This window comes from Heterodontus francisci, chromosome 18 (assembly GCF_036365525.1).
Source record: "Heterodontus francisci isolate sHetFra1 chromosome 18, sHetFra1.hap1, whole genome shotgun sequence".
Lineage (NCBI taxonomy): Eukaryota > Metazoa > Chordata > Chondrichthyes > Heterodontiformes > Heterodontidae > Heterodontus > Heterodontus francisci.
Window position 1 is genome coordinate 29,617,452 of NC_090388.1, and position 26,819 is coordinate 29,644,270.

Genomic DNA, 26,819 nt, shown 5'->3' on the forward strand with positions numbered 1-26,819 from the left:
GTACAGCACAGGAACAGGCCATTCGGCCCTCCAAGCCTGCGCCAATCTTGATGCCTGCCGAAACTAACACCTTCTGCACTTCCGGGGCCCATATCCCTCTATTCCCTTCCTATTCATACATTTGTCAAGATGTCTCTTAAACGTCGCTATCGTATCTGCTTCCACCATCTCCCCTGGCAGCAAGTTCCAGGCACTCACCACCCTCTCTGTAAAATATTGCCTCACACATCCCCTCTAAACTTTGCCCCTAGCACCTTAAACCTATGTCCCCTAGTAACTGACTCTTCCACCCTGGGAAAAAGCTTCTTACTATCCACTCTGTCCATGCCGCTTATAAATTTGTAAACCTCTATCATGTCGCCCCTCCACCTCCGTCGTTCCAGTGAAAACAATCCGAGTTTTTCCAACCTCTCCTCATAGCTAATGCCCTCCAGACCAGGCAACATCCTGGTAAACCTCCTCTGTACCCTCTCCAAAGCCTCCACGTCCTTCTGGTTGTGTGGCGACCAGAATTGCACGCAATATTCTAAGTAGAAGAGGAAGGATGAAATATGGAGGTGGGTATCCAGAAATCTGCCAACACAGGAGCAAGTGGCCGTGGTAGTGACCCCAAGAACCTGTCTCCAATGCATGACAAGGTTTAATGATCTCACACGATCTACAAATGTCAGTGTGATGGCTGCAAGTATTTGCAATTCTAATGGAATCAACCTGTCCACTAAATAAACTGCAGTGACACCTGTCCAAAGAATATTATAAGTAAATGGCTACAGCATTTTGGAATGCATGCATGGCCAGTGAAACCTTTGCACCTCAGTGGGAATTCCACAAGAGAAGTGACAAGAATTATCAAATAGTTGTCAATTTAAACAGTCTGTGATGGAAAATAACAAGTATTCTTTTGTTATGCAAGGAAATATTGCATACAATTCCTGAAGAATGATAGGGCGCAGAAGGAGCACCTGCAAGAGGAGGAGGAAAAGCAATATCTGGAAACCCGCTTAACTAATGCTGGAGGGAATGGAGAAGCACCCTAAGATGGTTTGTGCTAAGGGCTAATAGCCAAAGATTGGAAAAAATAAATTTTTGAGGCTCATACGCAGAAGAAACCCTTACATGAGGCTAACAGGAAGGAAAAAGAAGGCACCAGGAAACTCATTACATTTCTCATTTTTCTTATATCCACAGAAGGTGGAAGCAAGAAAGATGATGCAAAGAGTGAGAAAGAACCAATGCAAAACCTTCAACATATGATTCTGTCAACAGAAATTGGCCAACTTCTCTAGCCCAAATAGGTTATCTTCCAATGATACAGATAAACTACATGAGGAATTGAATGGGATGATTCACAATTTATAAAGAAGCCAGAGGATGAGATATGGGAGGTAGAACATGATGCACCTGAGTGGAGGTTTAGGAGATGTCAGACCCTGGCTGTTAAGCATTCAATAGATGAGTTCACGGGCACTGCCATGAAAAGCCAAGCGTCTGCAAATCATTAGACCCAAATGAACAATGCCTCTCCTAAGATGTGTGACAGATGTCAGGGATGGTGGCAGACTTCAATGCCATCTTTACTGGCACTATCAGAAAGGGCTTCTCTACAATGCATAGCATCCTGGAGCAAGTGGCAGCTTAAGAACTTTTCACACATCCACACAGAGGTTTCTTGAGATTTAACTATTTGGATATATTTAAGAGTGACATCTGATGACTGAGTACCTGCAGAAGGGTCCGGAATTCCTGCGATGCTGCTTGATAAGCCTGACTTCCTAGGCTGCTCCTCCTCCTCAACTTCCTCCACTAGCTAATAAATGATAAAGATGGGAACCCCATGAGGAAAAACCTTTTCCAGCAATCCCTTTTATTTTAGGGAAATTCCCCAAATAAGAAACAACAGTCTTGAGGAAGATGTCCAAATGAAGTTAGAATCCTTCAAGATAAAGAGCAAAACAAAGCTGATGAAAGACCGTTCCAAAATAACTCAGCTGGGCTGGCAGAATTTGGTTAGTAACTGAGGCTAAACAGAGGGGAAAATTAGTCTGGATTCCTGCTCCTGCTTGATCTCCAGTAATCAGCTGCTTATAAATCAAAGTGTGCCAAATTATCGGTGAAGACAATATCAAACTGTGCTGGGATGCACTTTGAATAGCCTGCCAACACTTACAGTCCAGGCTCACCTATGAAGAGAAAGCAATTGGACAAAGTACAACAGTGGCACCTGAAGCCCATGGAACAGTACCCTGGCAGAATTCAATGTTTTAAGAGAAGAGGTGAAGGTTGGCACAAAAAAGGAAATGACTACATATACAGGAATGGCATGTAATTAAACCCTAGATTATTTGCAACAAAATACTTGAATAGGACATCAGATTGTCAAAAGATGTTACTTTTTTTGACCGTGCACAAATATTGTACAAAATTATACAAATGCTAGAATTTTAGAATCCACTTTGGACTCCACTCATTGGGGTCAATTTTGAGTGCCCTTCATTAATGGGATGGTAAGAGCTTCAAAGTAGCATCAGCAGGCTTACCAACCCATTAACACCAGTGATAGGGCAGGTTCCACTCCAAAAGGGGCCTCCCACCAGGTGACCAACGTGTGTTCCTAATTCAGGCAATATTTGTTTTAATATGGTAATCAGCACCTTCTGATGTAAATAGAACACTGCTTGCCATTTTAGGTAGAAACAAGTCGAAGCCTGCACAGTGCGGTTCCACGGGCGATGGATGAGAAGAGGGCCTCCATTGGTAAGCATTCAATTATTTTTGTGAGCCCCAGATGTGCAAAATAACAATCTGGACAACTGTTGTCCAGGGACTCCCACCTTCCATGATCACAACCCTGGCAGCAGCTCCAGCCCATTTATCTTTGTCCATTTGGTGCTTGAAGCTATTCTGCCAAATTTGAATGAGGCCAAAGTCTCAAAATGATGGGAGCCTCTCCATTGGCAGAATGGGCAGCCGACCAATGGCAACGACTCCCCAAAAGTCAAAATCGACACATTCTTTCTTAAAAGGAAATTAAACCTAGATCTTATTATTTATTCCTTTCTACAAATAACGTTACATTGAAGAAAAAAAATATGGTTTTCCACAAATATAATGCTAGCATTTGTTAACACACATCCACTTTGGAAATATGGTAATAGTGCTTAATTAAATACTATGTGATGAACGTTAAAATAATAAATTTAACTACCTATGGATACATTGCTGAATATAGTTGATAAACCAGGCAATGAAATAAAACATATTTCTGAATTTAATTTAGTCCGTCTTATGTCCACTTATGTGGCAAACTATTGTTTTCTTCTTATGATAGAAAAAATGCTTCAGCAATTTTCATTCATGTTTTATATTTTTTTCTTTTGGGAAATCCATTGAAATCACCAATAAACAGCTGTTTTCCAATAAGTTGCTCTGAGTGGTTTAAGTAAATTATCTATTCTGTTGTAATTACATTCAAAAATCCAACTTAAGGAATAGAAGAGAGTAGTTATCTTTGATATCATTTGGTAAAGATACTGTAACTTTAACAAACAAAGCAAACTAGTGATTGCTGCTTTTAAAATCTATTTTTGTACAGAATTTATAAACAATTGCATATGTATCATTCACGAAAATATTTATATATGTTTAGAAAAATCACATAGGTGTTGTTTCTTAAGTCATATCAAAAATGTTTTTAAATTGATTTAAAACCAACTGAAGCATGTAGCATTGGGCACAGGTTATTGAACATACCAAGTCTACTTACTAGCTTCATTTGTTGTAAATGATCTGCTGACAGACTTGCTAAATGATGAAGAGACTGAGGAGACAGTGACAGTGTACTGTATTCCTGGGGTAGCATTAGAAACGTCAGCCTAGTATAGTACAAAGACAAAGTAAAAGTTATTATTTGCTATGAAATTCCAACTGATCAAAAAAATGTATTAAGCATATTTTGGATACATTCTTTATCTGCTGCATCCAAGTTTGTAAAAACAATTTTCCAGTTACTTTGAAACTACTTTCTGTATGCAGTACCTCTGTTTCCAATAGATAATTAACTAACTAGGGTAAAACAGTCATAACCTTTATCATAAATTACAGAATATGGGTTATTTTAGAAAAATACCTTTATCCTTGTCGTCCCGAAAATGAATGCAGTGAAAGATAAAATGAACAATACCATCATTATTGCATTTAGTTATCACCTCAGCCAGACTAATTCAGCAGTAGTCTGTCGATCGGATAGTAACATGAGTCATACAATTAAATATTTAACTGGCCTGCCAGGTAGGTGCGTAACTAATGACATTGTGCTGAATATCACCACACTGCCTGTGTTACACTATTCATGAATCTGTAGGAGATGGCTGTATGTAAGGTAAATCTCTGGAAAGATCCTACCAGTTTTACCAGAAGCAAAAAAATAAAATAAACAAGCAAATGTTGCGTTATTTTCATTGCATCTGAAATAATTCTAACTCCATACATGGGTGCATAGGCAAATCTTTTATAATGTCTCGAGCATTCTTAGGATATGGCCATTGTTAATACCATCATGAAAGTCATACCTTGAAATTGCCATCCCCCAGATCTGTGATATTAACAAAGCCTTTGTTAGGAATGAGATCCACTTTGTAATTATCAACATATCCAACAGGTGCTCTCCAGTGTAAAGTAAATGCTGTTGCTAAAATATCTGAAACTTGTAGCAGTTGTGGGCTTTCAGGTTCTTGAAATAAAAACATTATCATGAGCTTTAATCAATATATAATTGAATATATTTTTATACAGCAATGGTGTTGTAGGGAAAGTGTTATTATGAATACGAGTCAATCTCTTGTGGCGTTACAGATATAGTCATGACTAAGTGTAGCCTTCACGTGAAGCTGGGTTAGAGAAGAGCGGATAATTGGACTAAGGTACGCAAACGTATTTCAATCCCCATTTTAAACTCATACTTTCTGTCCTCATTTTGCAGTAATACTTTGTTTTGCTATTACTTATAGCTAGTTGAAAAACTTACTGCAACTTGGGAAGCAGAGAAGTAAAACTGAATGAAGCATAGGAATTTTTCTTCAGTAAAGACTGAAGAGCTGGGGCAGGCATAAATAAGGTGTTATAGTGCCATCACTGGCAGTAGGGTGCAATAATCACATGATAAGTTTACATGGGCAATTTACATTAAAAATGTAGGCAATGAATTTACAATGCAAAGTTGGTAAGAAGCATGTGAAAATTTAATATTTTATTATACGATAGATAATTGTACAGTATTATCTCCAAAGCAATTTATGTTTAAGTTATACATCAAAAAGAACAAAGAACAAAGAACAGTACAGCACAGGAACAGGCCATTCGGCCCTCCGAGCCTGCGCCAATCTTAATGCCTGCCGAAACTAAAACCTTCTGCACTTCCGGGGCCCATATCCCTCTATTTCCATCCTATTCATGTATTTGTCAAGATGCCTCTTAAACATCTCTATGGTACCTGCTTCCACCACCTCCCCCAGCAACAAGTTCCAGGCACTCACCACCATGTGTGTAAAGAACTTACCTCGCACATCCCCTCTAAACTTTGCCCCTCTCACCTTAAACCTATGTCCCCTAGTAACTGACTCTTCCACCCTGGGAAAAAATTTCTGACTATCCACTCTGTCCATGCCGCTCATAACTTTTAAAACCTCTATCATGTCGCCCCTCCACCTCTGTCGTTCCAGTGAAAACAATCCGAGTTTATCCAACCTCTCCTCATAGCTAATGCCCTCCAGACCAGGCAACATCCTGGTCAACCTCTTCTGTACCCTCTCCAAAGCCTCCACGTCCTTCTGGTAGTGTGGCAACCAGAATTGCACGCAATATTCTAAGTGTGGCCTAACTAAAGTTCTGTACAGCTGCAGCATGACTTGCCAATTTTTATACTCTATGCCCCGACCGATGAAGGCAAGCATGCCGTATGCCTTCTTGACTACCTTATCCACCTGCGTTGCCACTTTCAGTGACCTGTGGACCTGTACACCCAGATCTCTCTGCCTGTCAATACTCCTAAGGGTTCTGCCATTTACTGTATACTTCCCACCTGCATTAGACATTCCAAAATGCATTACCTCACATTTGTCCGGATTAAACTCCATCTGCCATTTTTCCGCCCAAGTCTCCAACCGATCTATATCCTGCTGTATCCTCTGACAATCCTCATCACTGTCCACAACTCCACCAACCTTTGTGTCGTCCGCAAACGTACTAATCAGACCAGCTATATTTTCCTCCAAATCATTTATATGTACTACAAACAGCAAATGTCCCAGCACTGATCCCTGCGGAACACCTCTAGTCACATCCCTCCATTCAGAAAAGCCCCCTTCCACTGCTACCCTCTGTCTTCTATGACAGAGCCAGTTCTGTATCCATCTTGCCAGCTCCCCTCTGACCCCATGTGACTTCACCTTTTGTATCAGTCTGCCATGAGGGACTTTGTCAAAGGCTTTACTGAAGTCCATATAGATAACATCCACTGCCATTCCTTCATCAATCATCTTCGTCACTTCCTCAAAAAACTCAATCAAATTAGTGAGACACGACCTCCCCTTCACAAAATCGTGCTGCCTCTCGCTAATGTCCATTTGTTTCCAAATGGGAGTAAATCCTGTCCCGAAGAATCCTCTCTAATAATTTTCCTACCACTGACGTAAGGCTCACCGGCCTATAATTTCCTGGATTATCCTTCCCACCCTTCTTAAACAAAGGAACAACATTGGCTTTTCTCCAGTCCTCTGGGACCTCACCTGTAGCCAATGAGGATGCAAAGATTTCTTCAAGGCCCCAGCAATTTCTTCCCTTGCCTCCCTCAGTATTCTGGGGTAGATTCCATCGATCGGATAGTATCTACCTTAATGCTTTGCAAGACGCCCAACACCTCCTCCTTTTTGATAATGAGATGACTGAGACTATCTACACTCCCTTCCCTAGGCTCATCATCCACCAAGTCCTTCTCCTTGGTGAATACTGATGCAAAGTACTCATTTAGTACCTCGCCCATTTCCTCTGGCTCCACACATAGATTCCCTTCTCTGTCCTTGAGTGGGCCAACCCTTTCCCTGGTTACCCTCTTGCTCTTTATATACGTATAAAAAGCCTTGGGATTTTCCTTAATCCTGTTTGCCAATGACTTCTCATAACCCCTTTTAGCCCTCCTGACTCCTTGCTTAAGTTCCTTCCTACTGTCTTTATATTCCTCAAGGGATTCGTCTGTTCCTAGCCTTCCACCCCTTACGAATGCTTCCTTTTTCTTTTTGACGAGGCTCACAATATCCCGCGTTATCCAAGGTTCCCGAAACTTGCCAAACTTATCCTTCTTCCTCACAGGAATATGCTGGTCCTGGATTCTAATCAATTATGAATTCATATCTGGTGTCTGCTTAGGAGGGCTCGGAAAATTGTTGAATCTGTAATCCCAATAATTACACCAAAATTGCACCTACTTTTGCTGCTGACACTGGAGGACATTCTGAGGTAAGGGCAAGATTCCCTGTGTTGCATTGGAATGTCAGGTAGCTGCCTAGGAGTACATCTTAGGCCCCCACCAACTCATAGGAGCTGCAATGTGTAACTTTCTATTACTGGGCTTGTCCCCACCCCAGAAAGAAGCTGACGTGGCCCTCACAAATCTTTGATGATGCAGCCATATTTTTAAAAAACTGAAAAACAATTGGGGCTTTGCTTCAAGGCGCCAAGCCTCAATCTCGACCTGTATGAAGCTTGACAGGTCAGAGAGGAGAATACTGAGGGAAATTCAGCCTACTGGTGAAAAAGGTGTATATGAGGGTTCAGCAGCTGGGAAATGATGTGGACATGGAGGCGGGCAGTATTAAAGATACAAAAATAGATAGTTTTCATGATGCATTAATTATAGGATTTGAAGCCAAGCTCAGAATCAAACATCATACTGAGGCTTTGTGTTTTATCTTTGGTTTCACCCATAGATTTAAATATAATAGTAATTTCATTTGTTAAATGTCTGCTGAAAGGCTGCAAGTAGGCAGCTGATGTCATCTTCATTTCAGTGACAAGGATTTGAGAATCAATTAAACTCAAGCTGCTTTGAGCTGAATGGGACAATTTCTGTGTTATTACTCCGCATTTGCGCGTAAAACTAAGAGTGGCAGTGGAGCCGAGATCACATGGGAAAGGAAATTTTCCGCTCGTCGATCACATTATAAATGTAGACGTTGGAATTTATACTGCAATGTTAACGAGAAGTGTATGAAAATTTAATATTTAACATACTACAGATAATCGTGGTGTTATCTCCCAAGCAACATATGTCATATCTGGCATCTGTGTGGGAGGGCTCGGAAAATTGTTACGTCTGTACCCAGTAATTCCGTCAAGATTGCCGCTGCTATGATCTTCTGCTGCTGACCCTGGAGGACTTTTGTCAAATCTCACTTCAAGTGGTCAGAGTCCCAGTTATGGAAACCAAATGGGGGTCTAATGAATAAATGTAAATCGGGATCATATAATGTAATACAATGTTATTTTGATCTTGGTTCCTGATCCTGACTACAAAACAGGGGAAATAGGAAGTCAGGAGGAGGTCATTTAAAACATTCTTTATAGGAACCCTTCCCTGCAGGACGAAAAGATTGAAAGCAGTTTTGGCACTCATTTTTACTCCAGTCGCTTGTAATTTTTGAGCCTTAGAGCTTTCTGTATTTTATCTTTTTGATGATAAAAATTTTTAAACTCTAAATTTTAAATTTAAAAAGTTTGCGCTGCAAAAAGTTCACCTGCTGTTGGAAATTGCTGCTCCTTTTCACCACAATGATTCCACCCCACTCTTTCAAAGTGCTACTGCAAGTTCTTCAAAATCAGCTGCCTCCCCAGATCAGCGAATTGCCTATAAAAGGCAATTACCCAACCACAAAATGGCTGGAGCCCAGTACCACTACTTCAGATAGGTAAAGTGCTGGGCTGTATGCACCAAAATGTTTTTTACTCTGTAATTCCAATGTACATTGCATTTAAATGGAATGGCAAGAATTGTGAGGCACTTCTGTATCTGTAGCGAATAAATCTGATCTCTATTGTACTTTCCGAAATGTGAAATTTGAACTGTTTTGTAATGTATTTTTGCAAATTTTTATGAATAATGTTTTATACAAAAATTACCGCCAATGCTTCTGCCTTTTGAATTGTGTTGAATATCCTAAATCCCAATGATATATAGTAATAACTCTCGTGAACACATGCTATGTGTTAATTCTCAAAAGATTTAGCATTTGGAAGGTGTTATAGTCATTGGTATTGTTCAGCTTATCAGCTTCATTTGACAGGCTGAATTTCAAAACAAATATCTGTTTTCCAAAGGTACTATTAGTATAAAATAACAGGACGTTTTGTGTGTCAATCGATCAGTCATCATGCCATGGTGCGCAGGGATATATTAATTTCCATGAAGTAATACTTAGGTAAATTCGCTCATTACTAAATTCTGTTTTCACCGTAGAACAAGATTTCGAAGATTTCGAAGACAAGTTTGTCGCAAAATAAGCAAGGGTCACAGCTTTGCTTCGTTAGTATTGTGTTGATCAATGCATTAACTGGATTACTCTTTTTTATAAACTATTTCACCTTGTAAATCTAATGAAACAAATTCTTATGCAAAATGTCTTGCAAAGCTGATATCCATGTTCAGAATTGAGTGGCACATAGTAAAGCTTTATGCACAATCCAGTGGCAGGTTTACAATAAAAGGTTAGACTTTTCATCAGGTGACCTGATACATCACATACCCTTAACGAAACAGGATTAAATTTCAGTTTGTAGGAAGTGTAGGTTTGTCTATTGAAACTGTCTGTTATGGTGAGCATGAGTAAGGAGTTTTGAGAAAGCCAGCTGAAAAGTTCTAACAGTTGCAGACTGTTAGACTCGACCTGAGGGAACAGGTGAGGAAGGGACCTAATTAATTAATTATTGTGACCCAAGGTGCGGAGTTTCTAGCAAGAATAAAAAAGAAAGGGTCCTGCCCCTGGTTAAAATTGGGATTATGAGACTGGCATTTGAATACAAAGAACTGAATTAATTTATTTTAGAAAAATGCATGTCAACTTATTTAATGGTGAGGGCTTACCCCGATACCCAAAAACACATCGACAGTCAGATGTCTTGTACAAACAAGTGATCTTTATTTACGAGCATGCAGGGAGAAGTCCTACTCTCATGAATGATTGTAGGGGTTCTGCTAGTATATTGTTTCAGTAGTCATTTTACAGTTTTATAGGAGGTTTACTTGGTAAACTATTTCTTAATTACATCATCTCCCATCAATTGCCTTCCCTGATCTCATCCTGCCTTGGTTATATTATTCACCTTGTCAACCTCTTGATGACCCTATTCATAGGAATCTTAGACTATTCATAGGATTTGGGTGTCTCCCTCCTGAACTCATTACCTTCTGATTACGTATTCATATAATTTGTGTGTCTAGCAGGCAAGCTTTTTCAAGTTACAGGGATCTAAGTTACGCCAAGTATCCCATGGTTCCCAATGCCAGTCTCCCCTACAACTTGTTTTTCACCAACTGCTTTGATACGCTCCAATAAAGGGTCCTCCCTTGCCAAAACTCAAGCTGAAGAAAGTTCTACCTCATCCATGATGCAGTGAAGTGCACAGTGTTGTAGTGGTTAGGAGAATGGTGGCTGTGAAGTTAAACATAGAACATAGAACAGTACAGCACAGTACAGGCCCTTCGGCCCATGATGTTGTGCCGAACCTTTAACCTACTCAAGATCTAAGGAACTACCTACCCTTCATTCTACTATCATCCATGTACCTATCCAAGAGTCGCTTAAATGCCCCTAATGTATCTGCTTCTACTACCACCGCTGGCAGCGCATTCCACGCACCCACCACTCTCTGTGTAAAGAACCTACCTCTGACATCTCCCCGAAACCTTCCTCCAATCACCCTAAAATTATGCTCCTGGTGATAGCCCTTTCCACCCTGGGAAAAAGTCTCTGACTATCCACTCTATCTATGCCTCTCATCATCTTGTACCCCTCTATCAAGTCACCTCTCATCCTTCTTCGCTCCAATGAGAAAAGCCCTAGCTCCCTCAATCTTTCTTCGTAGGACATGCCCTCCAGTCCAGGCAGCATCCTGGTAAATCTCCTCTGCACCCTCTCTAAAGCTTCCTCATCCTTCCTATAATGAGGCGACCAGAACTGAACACAATATTCCAAGTGTGGTCGAACCAGGGCCTGATAGAGCTGCAGCATAACCTCGCGGCTCTTAAACTCAATTCCCCTTCTTAACAACCCTATCAACTTGGGTGGCAACTTTGAGCGATCTATGGACATGGACCCCAAGATCCCTCTGTTCCTCCACACTACCAAGAATCCTGTCTTTAAGCCTGTATTCCGCATTCAAATTCAACGTTCCAAAATGAATCACTTCACACTTTTTCAGGTTGAACTCCATCTGCCACTTCTCAGCCCAGCTCTGCATCCTGTCAATGTCCCGTTGCAACCTACAACAGCCTTCCACACTATCCACCACTCCAGCAACCTTCGTGTCATCGGCAAACTTGCTAACCCAGCCTTCCACTTCCTCATCCAAGTCATTTATAAAAATCACAAAGAGCAGAGGTCCCAGAACAGATCCTTGTGGAACACCACTGGTCACCGAGCTCCATGCTGAATACTTTCCATCTACTACCACCCTCTGACTTCTATGGGCCAGCCAATTTTGTATCCAGACAGCCAACTTTTCCTGTATCCCATGCCTCCTTACTTTCTGAATGAGCCTACCATGGGGAACCTTATCAAACGCCTTGCTAAAATCCATATACACCACATCCACTGCTCTTCCTTCATCAATGTGTTTTGTCACATCTGCAAAGAATTCAATAAGGCTTGTGAGGCATGACCTGCCCCTCACAAAGCCATGCTGAATGTCTCTAATCAAACCATGCTTTTCCAAGTAATCATAAATCCTGTCTCTCAGAATCCTCTCCAATAATTTGCCCACTACCGACGTAAGACTGACTGGTCTATAATTCCCAGGGTTATCCCTATTCCCTTTCTTGAACAAGGGAACAACATTTGCCACCCTCCAATCATCTGGTACTACTCCAGTGGACAGCGAAGCCGCAAAGATCATCGCCAAAGGCGCGGCAATCTCTTCCCTCGCTTCCCGTAATATCCTTGGGTATATCCCGTCTGGCCCCGGGGACTTATCTGTCCTCATATCATTCAAAATTTCCAGCACATCCTCCCTCTTAACCTCAACCTGTTCAAGCATATCAGCCTGTTCCACGCTGTCCTCACAAACAACCAGGTTCCTCTCACTAGTGAATACTGAAGCAAAGTATTCATTTAGGACCTCCCCTACCTCCTCCGACTCCAGGCACAAGTTCCCTCCTGTATGTTTGTCAGCATACAGATGGAAGCTGATCCATGCATACAGATAACATAAAGAACAGCAAGTAAATTATAAATAAGGGGCAAAGCATGAAATATTGAGGTGTTCTGTAGGTGACTATGTAGGAACAGCAAAGCTTTCATGGACTGGAGCAACCTCAGCAAAGCTCCAGTCAATTCTTTGTGGTGGAATTTATAACTAATTATAGATTTTAAACATTTTTATGGTGTGTTACTTTTTTTGGAGCGTAATGAAGCAATTGGTGGAAAACAAGTTGAAATGCATTTATTCTAAAATAAATTAATTCAGTTCCTTGCATTCAAATGTCTCATAATCCCAATTTTAACCAGGAGCAGGAATTGGATGGGCAGGGACAAAGTGAGTGCTCAACCATAAACCTCGCCAGCATGAGACCTGGACAATTTAAACTTCTGGATAGATCATAGAAACATAGAAAATAGGAGCAGGAGTAGGCCATTCGACCCCTCGAGCCTGCTCTACCATTCATTCTAATCATGGCTGATCATCCAACTCAATAGCCTGTTCCCGCTTTCCCCCATACCCTTTGATCCCTTTAGACCCAAGAGCTATATATAACCCCTTCTTGAAAACATACAATGTTTTGGCTTCAACTGCTTTCTGTGGTAGCAAATTCCACAGGATCACCACTCTCTGGGTAAAGAAATTTCTCCTCATCTCAGTCCTGAAAGGTTTACCCTGTATCCTTAAACTATGACCCCTGGTTCTGCACTCGCCCACCATCGGGAACATCCTTCCTGCATTTACCCTGTCAAGTCCTGTTAGAATTTTATTGGTTTCTATGAGATTCCCCCCCTCACCTTTCTGAACTCCAGCGAATATAATCCTAACCGACTCAAACTCTCCTCATACGTCAGTCCCACCGTCTCAGGAATCAGTCTGGTAAACCTTCGCTGCACTCCCTCTATCGCAAGAACATCCTTCCTCAGATAAGGAGACCAAACTGCACACAATATTCCAGGTGTGGCCTCACCAAGGCTCTGTATAATTGCAGCAAGACATCCCTGCTCCTGTACTCGAATTCTCTCGCTATGAAGGCCAACATACCATTTGCCTTTTTTACCACTGTTGCACCTGCATGCTTACCTTCAGATCTCATTAGCATGCCACTGGTCAGCTCCCTGCCCAAAATGCATGGGAAGAAACTGCTGGTTAATGGGTGGCTGTGGAATTTCAAGTGACAAGAGACCACTGGCTAATATCAAAGGAATGGCTGTCAGCATTCGGGGGTGTCATGGAAAGGAACGAGTCTAAGCACAGGGCAGGGAAGGCCTAAATCTTTTTGTGTAGGACCTTGAGCAGGCCAGAAGGGATGTAAAAATAAAAGCATATCTCTTTGAGCTTCTTCTGGCCTGGAATGCTCATCCAGTTATCTTCACCTAGCAGGAAAGCCACAACAGTTTCCCTGCTCAGACCACCAGCTAAAATAGCAGTCAGGGCTGAATGATGCCATTCTGTAGAAGGACCCTGTCAGTTTCAGGTGGGTGTCCTTGTCATCTGCATGAAATAGCAGGTTAAATCTCAAGACAGTGGGATCATTGTGGGGCATTAGCAGATAAGTCACCTAGACAATTTGACTACCTACCCAGTTTCTGCCAGGTGGGTAAGGATAAAACTATCCCTTGTATATCATTTCCAAAAGTTTAAGTTGAAGCTCGGTTTTAGTTTTTCCTCTTAATTGCTGAAATTGCCAAAATTCTCACATTGAATATATTTAGCACAAGGTCATTTGGAATACTTAACAAGATATGTTGAGATTTACAAACCTGTAACAGCTGAGATGACCCCATGAGATTGACTAATACTATCACTTATTTTATGAACATTGAGTTGCTATGTTCCACCAGCAACCTGGTTTTCATCGTGAAATTACAGGAAAGTAAATTTGTACGTGAAACAATCATATTTGAGTGAAATTGGCAGACTTTAGTTGGTATCTAGCACCAATGTATTGGCAATAGAAAATGCCACAGACCTCTTCCAAAAGGACAGGAATGCAAAAATTTGAAAATCTGAAACCACTTACACTGTTTATGCTTCTCAGGGATAGCCACATATTATGGGCAAATAGTGCTTAATCACTTTCGAGTATTATAGGAGTCAATTACAAAGGTACATCTTAGAAGGTATTAAGCGCATCAGCTTGTCTGGACAGTTCAATTCTTGTACTTATTGATGTAATAAAACTTTTTGTTTTTCCTTAGATCACTGCAATGAAGTCCTTTTACATTTTCTAATTTTCCCTCGATACAGGGATGTCATTCAAAAATTCCCAGTTAGGATTGGAATATGATTGCTGCAAGTACTGAAGCCTGGGTCTGCTATCATTTCATAGTGTCCAAGATAGTTAACAGGTACAGGTGGAAACCATATTCTACCAAGGGAGTCAAGTTTTATCTGTGGAAGAAATAAAACCCCTGTGGGGGATGCAGATACCAGAATAGTGTTTCTGGCAGTGGGGCTATGATATACCATTTTAGCAGTTTAATCATTTAAAAATTTCCTGTGTACAAAGCCAACAGTTTAAACTCTGAATCCGTTGCAGGCTGCCTGCGGCACATGTTTAATTCCTACAACCCATAACGGCTTTACCATCTAATGCTTTGGTGGATGCAAAAATATGGACCCTATTCAAACAAGAATAGGGAAATTCATGGTTGTTTCTGGGACCCTGCTGCATGCAAATTAACTACCGCATATGTAACCAATCAAAAGCAATTCTGGGGCCGAATTTTCAAATGGCCATGCAGTCGGGACCAGAGACAGATGGACCCGCAATTTCTCGCCACTGGCCAGCATGCACTTTGCCAGCATGTTCCTGCTTCTGGGCCATTTTTGTGCATGCTGTTTGTTTGGGATGGTGGGGGGGGGGGGGGGTGCATCCGTAAGGGCATATTAGGGCCACAGTGTTGAATTTTCCAGTCAGCATGCAGGCATCCTGCTGCAGTCACAACATGGCTAAGGGATGGAGGCAGCCTCAGTGGTGGCAGACAAGGGTAGGGGGAGGGCAGCACTCCATCATTAAAGTTAAGACCCCCCTCTCCCCACAGCCTCAATAACCGTAGGGCCACAGCTGCAATCGCAGGTTACCCTATAGAGGGGTTCACTGTCCAAGATGACAGCCTTACAGCTGTGGCCTCTTTGTATTTAAAAGTCTTCATAGGGCACCTCCATCTTGAAGTGCCCTCTCTTTCACCTACCTATATTGGCAGCTCCCACCTCTTGATGGTGGGGCTGCCGATCCTCCAGTACAGGAGGGCCTCCTATTGGCCCTCCAGCTTCGGGAGCCTGCTCACCACCCTTAATAAGCTAGAGCTCCCGCAGGTGGCCAAAATCACTTCCAGGGTCCCACCGCCAGCAGTTCTGGGTTTCAAACCCGGAATTTAGCCCAGCATCACGATCAGGAACAGGACCCTGGAAAGAAAATGCAGCCCTTGGCTGGCCTCCTATGTTACATGCTCTGTAAATTTGAACTCATCCACAACTCTATAGCTTGTGTCCTAATTTCACACCATGACCCATTCAGCCATCAGCCCTGTGCTTGCTGACTCCTGGTTAAGCGACATCAAAGTTCTCATCCTTGTTTTCAAATCTGTCCATGTCCTCACCCCTTCTTATCTCTGTAACCTCCTCCAGCCCTACAATACTCCAAGTTATCTGTGTTCCTCCAATTCTGGCCTCTTTAGCATCCATGATTTTAATCACTCCACCATTAGCAGCCTTGCCTTCAACTGCCAAGACCCAAAGCTCTCCCTCCCTAAACCTCTTTGCCTCTCTTTCCTCCCTTAAGATGCTCCTTAAAGCCTACAACTTTGACCAAGCTTTAGATCACCTGCTCTTCTAATAGCTCCTTATGCAGCCTGGTGCCAAATCTTGTTTGATAATGCTCCTGTGAAGTGCGTTGGGACATTTTGCTACATTAAAAATGCAACAGAAATGCAAGTCATTGTTATATAACAATAACTACAATTAAAAAGCAATTCATTGGTTGTGAACTGCTTTGGGATGTGCTGAGAATATGAAAGGTTCCATATAAATTGAAGTTCTTTCTTTACGAATCTATACTTTTGGAATAGTTCATATATACATACATATACACATATATATATGTAGGATGCATTTCCATGGTGGTTTTCCCAATTGCTTGCCGTTACTTCAGCAGGAAATCCTTGGAAAAATAGGCCCTCTGCAGCTATTTTGCTGAAGTCACAGCAGACAAGCACAAGAAACCCCAGGGAAACATGCCTCCATATTCTTTAAAAATCACTGAGGATCAATAAGCAGGATGAGAAAAACATTCAAAATTCTTACTTGTTTTTCGCCTTTTCTCAATTATTTCACTATTGTCCATCCCTTTGATTGTTTTTATTTGAAATACATATTCCACCCCTGGAATGAGATCTCTGATCCTGAAACTGTAGTCACGTAGAGTTGTTCTATATGTAGTTTCATTGATTCCAGATAAATGGTACCTTAACTGTGAATAAAATCAATATCACAATTTGTATCAACAGCAATTTGTTTAATCTGCTGTGCTGTACATTGAAACAACGTAATGAATTTGTATCATTTCTGAAAATGTTGCAAATAAGGTGATGTGCCGATTTAATGTAGTTTGTACTTCCCAAAAAGTTATCAGAATATCGATTTTCCTGCTTTTGTTATTTGAGAAAGACAAAACCACCATGTATTATATTTTATGTAAAGGGTTAGACCTCCTCTACACAACTGTAACATATTGTAGCATCATGGCCTGAAAGCAGTATGTCTGCAAAGAATGTTTATACTACAGGCCTTACAAAAGTAAGTTTACTGTGTAAAATACAGATCAAAACTAAAGATATTTGAGTCTCAACATTCTCTTTCTCTTCTAACTGTGCTACTACTACTTTCGTATATCAGGATGGGATGGCTAGCTCGACTAGCCATTGGATGTCCTCCTGAGATGCTGTATGGAAAAATTAGGTGCCTCGCACAACAGGTCTTAGTGGGCAGGTTGTTATCATGTGTTCCATGGTCTGAGAGTCATGGCCACAGTTGCACCTCAGGACATCCCTCATCTTCCACTTATGGAGCAGATGCCACATCGCCCAAGCCCACTGCAGGTTCATTTGACCACTGTCCACTGTCATCGAGGGAGGTCGAAGCCAGAGCCTCTGTTGTTGAGTCAGAGATGGGGAGTTGATGACAACCTATACATGGTGTCTGTCATGCAAATCCCCACCTGCCAAGAATGAGGCATATAATTTTGTCATATGAACATTGATTTTAAACTAAAAGCAAAATACTGCAGATGCTGGAAATCTGAAACATAAACAAGAAATGCTGGAAATACTCAGCAGGTCTGGCGGCATCTATGGAGAAAGAAGCAGAGTTATAATTTCAGGTCAGTGACCCTTCATCAGAACTTGATTTTAAACTGTTGCTGGAGTGAGGAAATGACTTGTTAAACAGATCAGTCGTGGCTGGAATAAAACATTTACATACTAACAGACAGTGCTTGTGGAGACAAAGGACCATTCCCTGACACATTCAACCCACAATGGACTTTAATCACCAGACACTGAAGGTGAGGAAGCTCACATTCCAGGATGATTGCTAAGATGGCCGAATCCACAAACAGACGTGGTCAAACCAGCTAGTCATATGATTAACCTGCTGGGTAACCTGAGTTTTTGTGAATTGTACAGAGAGTTTGAGAGAGAGAGAAACTGTTTGCTCCTGGATTGTCAAAACCTCTCCTGGCTGGCTCGCCACAGCCTCTCCTGTCTTCTCCCATCTCTTTCGCACGGAACTCCAAATCCACTGAAGACGTGAACCATTTGAGAGTAAAGTCTCCTACATTGAACAAGGTTTAAGAAGAATACGGGGCCCCAATGAAAAGCAAGACCTACCTACAATCAAAGACTCTACAGCGAGCTTGAAGAACAGTAACCAAAACTATCTTTAGATATTGCCTCAAACTTTTCCACTTTATTTCTTCTGCTCTTTTCTGTCTCTATCTGCATGTATGTGTTGCATATGCATGCTAACGTGGGCATGTTGCGTATTCGTAGGCATTAACCGAATTAGAGTTTCAGTTTAATAAAGTTCAACCTTTCTTCTTTAAACCTAAGAAAATCTGTTTGGCTGGTTTATTTGCCTTATAATTGGAAAGCAGTGAACAAGGATTCACCAGGAGGAGCTAAAAAAAACGGTATGTTTAAAATAAAACCCTGTTACGGTAAGACCAGGTGAAGGCTGAGAGGGACCCCTAGACCCCTTTCTCACCTGGTCATAACAGTGTTCCAGCTAATGTCATCAAGAAGACAACTGAATGCCTGAAAGTAGCCTTCGTCCGAGAAGCATGAAAGCATCCTTTCTGTGATTCTACAAGGTGGAATTAGACTAGGTGGCACATTCTTTGGCTGGCACAGATACAATGGGCCAAGTGGCCTCTTTCTGTGACATAAACATTCTATGATTCTATCCTCTCACTGTAAAGTTATCTAAAATCCCCTAATGCTGATGATATAAAAGTAAGCCCCTCACATTAAGTTTTCATGATTGACTGTTATTATGATATATAGCTAGTTCAAGGGAAATCCAATTATAAAATAAAGTCTGATCACAGTAATAAGTGAAACAAACCAAACTGAATATGATTTGAAAATAATTTATAAATGTAATGATAAATACTGCACTTGAAGCATAAGCCAGAATTATTCATATTAGTTTTTATTCTTTAAAACCATTTGTCAGAACTCCTTTTCAATTATTATGACAAAATTCCAATATGACTGAAGGCGCACTTTGTTCATTAATTAATTTTGAATGATAAGGAACTTAATCCAGCTTACGTAAACCCACATTGTTAGATGACCTATCTAATAATGCCTGCCTCATTAAATATTAAATTATGGTATCATTCCATTGAAAGATCATCATTTGCTTCCCACAGCTAAGGTGTAAACTGAGTAAAGCAACAGTAAGTTTCTACATTCAATCATAACAATGCAAACAAAGTATTCAGTAATTATCTTTCCTACAGGTTGGTGTACTTCAAATAGAAAATTGTAATTGTAGTAAATGAAAATTTTCAAAGAAACTTCACTCACTTCAAAAATATCAAAATCACCTCTTGGAGGCTTCCAAAATAGGTATACTGAGTACTCGTCCTGTTCAATAAATTGCAAGTCCATCGGAGGTTCAGGAACTAGGAAATACATACAATGATTTATTCTCAGTATTTCTCTAACTATATGGATATAAGTAAAACACAATGGGTAAGGCATATCAATTAATATTTGCCTTTAAGAAGGTCCTATTAAGTATTGAAAGTAAGTAGCATGGTATAAACATTCCACTGTGCAGCACCTGATTCTTGGAACTATTATTTAAAAAAAGGCATCCAGTGCCCCCGCCTGAAACAAGCATTAAGTATTGTGCATATGCAAATAAGGGACTTAACACCTGTTTGAAACCTACTCTGCAAACTAACAAGTCACTGCTATACCACCCCACCCCAAATACACATACAAACACACCAACCCCGTCTCTGCACTCCCCAATTGCCACTTACCACGACCCTCCTTCCTGCCCACCACTATCCTCCATCCCTGCTCAAGGAACAACGGCTCAGAATCGATGAGCTGGAGTCTGAGCTTCGGACACTGCAACACATCAGGGAAGGCAAGAGTTACCAGGAAGCTGTGTTTCAGGAGGCAGTCACACCCCTTACATTAACTACCTTGAATTCGGCCAGTGGTCAGGGACTGGTGCTGCTCCTGGCATGCCCTCCTGCACTCTTCATTGAACCAGGGTTGGTCTGCTGGCTTGATGGTAATGGTAGAGTGGGGGATATGCCAGGCCATTACAGATTGTGGTTGAGTACAATTCTGCTGCTGCTGATGGCCCACAGCGCCTCATGGATGCCCAGTTTTGCATTGCTAGATCTGTTCGAAATCTGTCCCATTTAGCACGGTGATAGTGCCACACAACACGATGGACGGTATCCTTAATGTGAAGGCGGGACTTCATCTCCACAACAACTGTGCGGTGGTCACTCCTACCAATACTGTCATGGACATCTGCGGCAGGCAGATTGGTGAGGACGAGGTCAAGTATGTTTTTCCCTCGTGTTGGTTCCCCACCACCTGCCGCAGACCCAGTCTAGCAGTTAAGTCCTTTAGTACTCAGCCAGCTTGGTCAGTAGTGGTGCTACTGAGCCACTCTTGGTGATGGACATTGAGGTCCCCCACCCAGAGTACATTTCGTGCCCTTGCTCCAAGTGGTGTTCAACATGGAGGGGTACTGACTCATCAGCTGAGGGAGGACAGTAGGTGGTAATCAGTAGGAGGTTACCTTGCCCATGTTTGACCTGATGCCATGAAACTTCATGGGGTCCAGAGTCGATGTTGAGGACTCCCAGGGCAACTCCCTCCCTACTGTAAACCACTGTGCCACCACCTCTGCTGAGTCTGCCCTGCCGGTGGGACAGGACATACCCAGGGATAGTGAATGCAGTGTCCGGGACATTGTCTGTAAGGTATGATTCCCTGAGTATGACTATGTCAGGCTGTTGCTTGACTGGTCTGTGGGACAGTTCTCCCAACTTTGGCACAAGCCCCTAGATGTTAGTAAGGAGGACTTTGCAGGGTCGACAGGGCTGGGTTTGCCATTGTCGTTTCCAGTGATGCCTAGGTTGATGCCGAGTGGTCCGTCCGGTTTCATTCCTTTTTATTGACTTTGTAGCGGTTAGGTACAACTGAGTGACTTGCTAGGCCATTTCAGAGGGCATGTAAGAGTTAACCACATTGCTGTGGGTCAGGAGTTACATGTAGGCCAGACCAGGTAAGGACAGCAGATTTCCTTCCCTAAAGGGCATTAGTGAAACAGATGGGTTTTTACAACAATCGACAATAGTTTCATGGCCATCATTAGACTAGCTTTTAATTCCAGATTTATTAATTGAATTCAAATTCCACCTTCTGTTATGGTGGGATTCGAGCCAATGTCTCCAGATCAATACCCTGGGTCTCTGGGTTACTAGTCCAGTGATAATACCACTACACCACCACCTACCCCTGATTTTCTGGTTGGTAAGATGCAACTAGTGGGGTGCCACAGGGTTTGGTCCTCGGGCCCCAACTATTTACAATCTATATAAATGATATGGATGCAGGGATAGAAGGTACTATAGCCAAATTTTCAGATTACACTAAAATAGGTGGGACAGTAAGTTGCAATAAAGAAATAAGAAATCTACAAATGGATATGGATAGATTAGATAAATGGGCCAAAATTTGGCAGGTGGATTTTAACGTGGATAAGTGTGAGGTTATCCATTTTGGTCAGAAGAATAGAAAGGCAAATTATTATCTAAATGGAGAGAAACTTCAGAGTGCTTCGGTGCAGAGGGATCTCGTGTCCTCGTGCATGAATCGCAGAAAACTAGTTTGCAGCTGCAGCAGGTGATAAGAAAGGCAAATGGAACTTTGGCATTTATTGCTAAGAGAATAGAGTATAAAAGTAGGGAAGCGTTGCTGCAACTGTACAAAGCAGTAGTGAGACCACACCTGGAGCATTGCGTACAGTTTTGGTCCCCTGACTTGAGAAAGGACATAGTTGCATTGGAGGCAGTTCAAAGGAGGTTCACTAGATTGATTCCAGAGATGAGGGGGTTTGTCTTATGAAGAGAGATTGAGCAGTTTAGACCTTTACTCTCTGGAGTTTAGAAGAATGAGAGGAGATCTAATTGAGGTATACAAGATGATTAAGGGGATTGACAAAGTAGCCATAGAGAGGATGTTTCCTTTTGTGGGGCAACCTAGAACGAGAGGTCATAGTTTTAGGATAAGGGGTAGCAGATTTAAAACAGAGATGAGGAGAAATTACTTCTCTCAAAGGGTCGTGAATCTGTGGAATTCACTACCTTAGAGTGCGGTGGATGCCGGGACATTGGGTAAATTTAAGGAGGAGATAGACAGATTTTTAATTAGAAATGTGCTGAAGGATTATGGAGAATGGGCAGGAAAATGGAGTTGAGGCCAAGATGAGATCAGCCATGATCGTATTGAATGGCGGTGCAGGCTCGAGGGGCTGAATTGCCTACTCCTGCTCCTAGTTCTTATGTTCTTATCCCAGTCACCACTACCCTCCTGAATCAGTTACTCCTTTTCCTAATTATCCATCTTCCTGGTCATGGTCCCAACCCCCTCTTCCTGGACACCGCTACCCTCCCGAATCGGTTACTCACTTTCCCAATTATCCCCCTTCCTGGTCGTGGTCCCAACCCCCTCTTCCTGGTCGCCTCCTGTCCCGTTCCCCTTTAGCCACTTGCCTGAAATGGGCCTCTGCTGGTGTTGCAGCAGCCCAGTCTTTGATCCCTTGCCAGCAAGTTGCCTGGAGATGCCTATTAGGGGTCCACAGCTAATCTAAGTGAGGCCCAATGATGAGCTCTGGACCTCATCATTCAGGCACAGGGATCAATCCCTTAACTCATTTTACTTGCTTAAATTCAGCGGCAAATTTCTACCCCCATAATAAATACACATCACTCACATCTGTCTGACATCAATATACTGTAAGAGTACTGATTGGAGATGAGATTTTCATCCAGCAGCTGCCCCATTTTTAAGTGTAAATGGGATGGTAGCTGGATGAGTATGAAAAGAAAGTGCTAGCTTTCTGGAGTTCTGTCAGTTCTGGTTTTCAGGCAGACCTAGATTTAGGCAGCCTAATGAATTTATATAAATAGAGATCAAATGATGCAGTGAAGACTGCAACATGATTGAGTTCCACTATTTCCTCAACTACAAATCATTGCTGATACAAATTGGGAGGCACCTATTTCCAATGCTACTTAATAGATCATTAGCTGCACTAATGGAAACCAGGAAAGTCTGGCATATATTTCCCTGATTCTTTTTGGGGAATTTTAAGTCTCCAGCGTTCTTTAAATTCTTTTTTTCCCAAAAATATACTTCATTCATAAAAGTTTACAAAAATACATGCAAAACAGTTAAAATTTCACATGTCGGGAAGTACAATAGAGATCAGATTTCTTCGATACAGAAAAATGAAGTGCCTTACAATTGTTGCCATTCCATTTTAAATGCAATGTACATTGGCATTATATAGCAAAAAACATTTTGGTGCATCCAGTCTGAGGGGTTTTACATGGGTTCCAGCTCCTATGGCAGGAGGACCTTACACAGTGGCCTTTCCTCAGCATTCTTTAACTTCAACTCCTTGCTGTTGGGTGCTCTCTATAAATTTCTCTGTTGAAGTAAGCTGCTCCATTGTCTCCCATTTTTCCAGGCATCCCTTTTTAGGTGTTGCTGGATGCTTAGGATCAGTGTCTATCGCACCAGATTTCCCACCCTCCCAATGACAGGCTGTCTTTAAGCACATTGATTAGTGCTGGTATGTCTCCTATTCAATGATAATTAGGTTTAAGCACGAAAATCAATCGCCCTCCCCGCCCCCGCCCACGTTATCAGGAGTGGACCCAACCTGAGTGCCACACAAAAATCAACCCTGTAGTATTCAGAGTGATGCAGACAGGAATTTTGAGTTGTACTTCTTGCTGCACATTACGCTGACTGGGAAAAATGGAGCATTGGCTAAATTATAATCTTAATCGATGGCCCTGGCACATTAAAGTTGTAGTTTAAAATATTCAGATGATTAACTTAGGAATTCTTTAAACTTCTATCTCCCAGATTTAAATTTGACCTGATTGTAGGATGTGCGAATAAGAACTAATGAATCTTTAGAAATAATCTCACATATTAACAGTGGAGAGTTTGTCTCCTAGTAACAGGTTTACATACTTACTTAGATTGCTTCTGACATTCAGCATCCAAATTGCTAGATGGAAGACTATTCATAAAGAAGGTACCTCATCTTGAGAGCAGGAAAATGGATATTGTCTTAATCAAATCACAGCCTCAAAGTTGAAAGGAGGGAGACTTTTGGTGGCAAGTAGTCAGTGTTAATTTAAAAAAGTGACAAAGTCTGTTTCCCATTTAATTACGTCACAGATGTACAAAGTAAACATATGCACAACAGCTCAATGAACATTTTGCGACAAATGTAGGCAGACTGTTTACTAAGTATTTTTAGTTTTGTAGCTTAAACTCACATGTTGTAACATTGATTATAGTGGGATGGCTTTTCTTTGTTGCGCTTGTGGTCTCAATACTTATAAAGTAGATGGTACCTGGTGACAGCTTGTCATATTTGTATGTTCTGTGCAATATGCAAATATACAAAATAAAATTGTTAATAATAGAAAATGCTGGAAATACTCTGTGAGAGAGAAACAGAGTTAACATGTTAGGTTGGTAACCTTTCAGACTCAGAATTTTACTCAGTTTACTGCAACTACTACGCTTAATTGTTCAGCACAATGTTTGACAAACTTAACAGGTCAACATTCTCATCCAAATTCAAAATGAAGATTCATGAGATAAGATCTATATCTCTCAAATGAGCTAACCCAAAAGTTCATTACCAATGAAGTCACAAGTCAGTTATGGTTAACACCACGACATAAAGATTGGCCGTGTAGATAGCAAGGAGGATAGCTGTAGGTTGCAGAAAGATATTAACGGTCTGGTCAGATGGGCAGAGAAATGGCAAGTGGAGTTCAACCCAGGGAGGTGTGAGGTGATGCATTAGGGGAGGTCAAACAAACATGGCAAAGAAATGCACAATTAATGGGAAAATACTGACAAGTGTAGAGGAAGTGAGGGACCTTGGAGTGAATGTCTACAGATCCCTGAAGGTAGCAGGACAGGTCAATAAGGTGGTTAAGAAGGCATATGGAATCCTTTCCTTTATTAGCCAAGGTATAGAATATAAGTGCAGGAAGGTTATGCTGGAACTGTATAACTCATTGGTTAAGACACAACTTGAGTACTGTGTGCAGTTCTGGTCACCTCATTACAGAAAGGATGTAATTGCACTAGAGAGGGTACAGAGGAGATTTACGAGGATATTGCCAGGACTGGAAAAATGCAGCTATGAGGAAAGATTGGATAAGGTGGGGTTGTTCTCCTTGGAACAGAGAAGGCTGAGGGGAGATCTGATTGAAATGTACAAAATTTTGAGAGGCCTGGATAGAGTGGAGGTGAAGGGTCTATTCACCTTAGCAGAAAGGTCAGTGACTAAGGGGCAGAGATTTAAAGTGATTGGTAGAAAAATTAGAGGGGAGATGAGGAAAATGTTTTCACCCAGAGGGTGGTGGGGGTCTGGAACTCACTGCCTGAAAGGGTAGTTGAGGCAGAAACCTTCAACTCATTCAAAAGGAGTCTGGATATGTACCTCAAGAGCCATAATCGGCAGGGCTACAGACCAAATGCTGGAAGGTGGGATTAGAATAGGTGGATCGTTTTATGGCCAGCACAGACATGATGGGCCAAGTGGCCTATTTCTGTGCCTTAAACTTTCTATAATTCTGTGATAATCAATTTCCACAGGTTTTCATAATGTCTGTTAAAAGCATACACTAACAAAAAAGATAAAGGACCTTGCATAAAGACATTTCAAAAGTTTAATTTGGCATTCTACTATATTCCTTTCCGCTTTTGTTCCATGAAGCTGTTGGCAGTTTAAGTGCTAATTATTCTACTTGCATTTATGTAGTGTTTTTCACATCCTCAGAGCAATCCAATTCACTTCACAGTCAATTTTGAAGTGTAGTCACTGGTATATGTATTGAGAGTAATATAGCCAAGTTTTCTTATGACAGCAAGTTAGGTAGCACAGTAAATAGTGTAGACAGAAGCAGAAAGTTGCAAATTTTATAGACTGACATTGGTAACTTCAGTGAGTGGACAAAACTGGCATGTAGAGTTTAATGTGGGGAAATGTGAGGTTATCCACTTTGAACCTAAGAAAGATAGATCAGAATAATTTCAAAATGGCTACAAGCTAAGAACGATGGAGGAAGAGAGAGGTTTAGACAGAATTGAGAGAGAACAGAAACCCCAGTTATTTTTCCCTTTTCTGTCATGATCAGTGTGTTTTGAAAAGGAAGATGTGTGTGTTTCTTAACCCATGAGTGTATGACCAATTTGAATAATCAGCAGCACGCTTTACGTGGGTTTAAATAAAGAGGATTATTTTTATTCACATGTTCACCCTGAAAATCTAACACTACATCACTCACACACACACATACACACACACACTTGAAAAAGAAAGGCGCTAAAGAGGATACTGCACTTCAACAAATTACAAGCAAAGGAATAGTTCATAAGTCACGTGATTTGCCTCATCTTGGGGAGAAGGCATGCATTGAGTGTCTGGTGAAGAAGGCATTTGCACTCCTGAAATGTAGTTAGGTGGATTCGATAGCCAAGTAGTATATT

General features: G+C 41.5%; 1 protein-coding gene across 9 annotated transcripts in view; it reads right to left on the reverse strand.

Moving 5' to 3' along the window:
• ptprq (protein tyrosine phosphatase receptor type Q) overlaps positions 1–26,819 on the reverse strand; it is a 297,632-nt gene that overhangs the window by 213,763 nt on the left and 57,050 nt on the right. For 8 of the 9 annotated variants that reach the window (XR_010976839.1, XM_068050461.1, XM_068050466.1 and 5 more), the window contains 5 exons: positions 24,587–24,693; positions 19,557–19,654; positions 16,771–16,936; positions 4,569–4,729; positions 3,764–3,872 (listed from right to left, as the gene is read on the reverse strand). Coding sequence is in view for 8 of the 9 variants with exons in the window: in XM_068050461.1 (XP_067906562.1) it covers positions 3,764–3,872; positions 4,569–4,729; positions 16,771–16,936; positions 19,557–19,654; positions 24,587–24,693 (641 nt within the window). In the remaining variant the exon portion in view is untranslated. The remainder of the gene's footprint in view (positions 1–3,763; positions 3,873–4,568; positions 4,730–16,770; positions 16,937–19,556; positions 19,655–24,586; positions 24,694–26,819) is intronic. The other variant, XM_068050464.1, reaches the window with a different exon arrangement.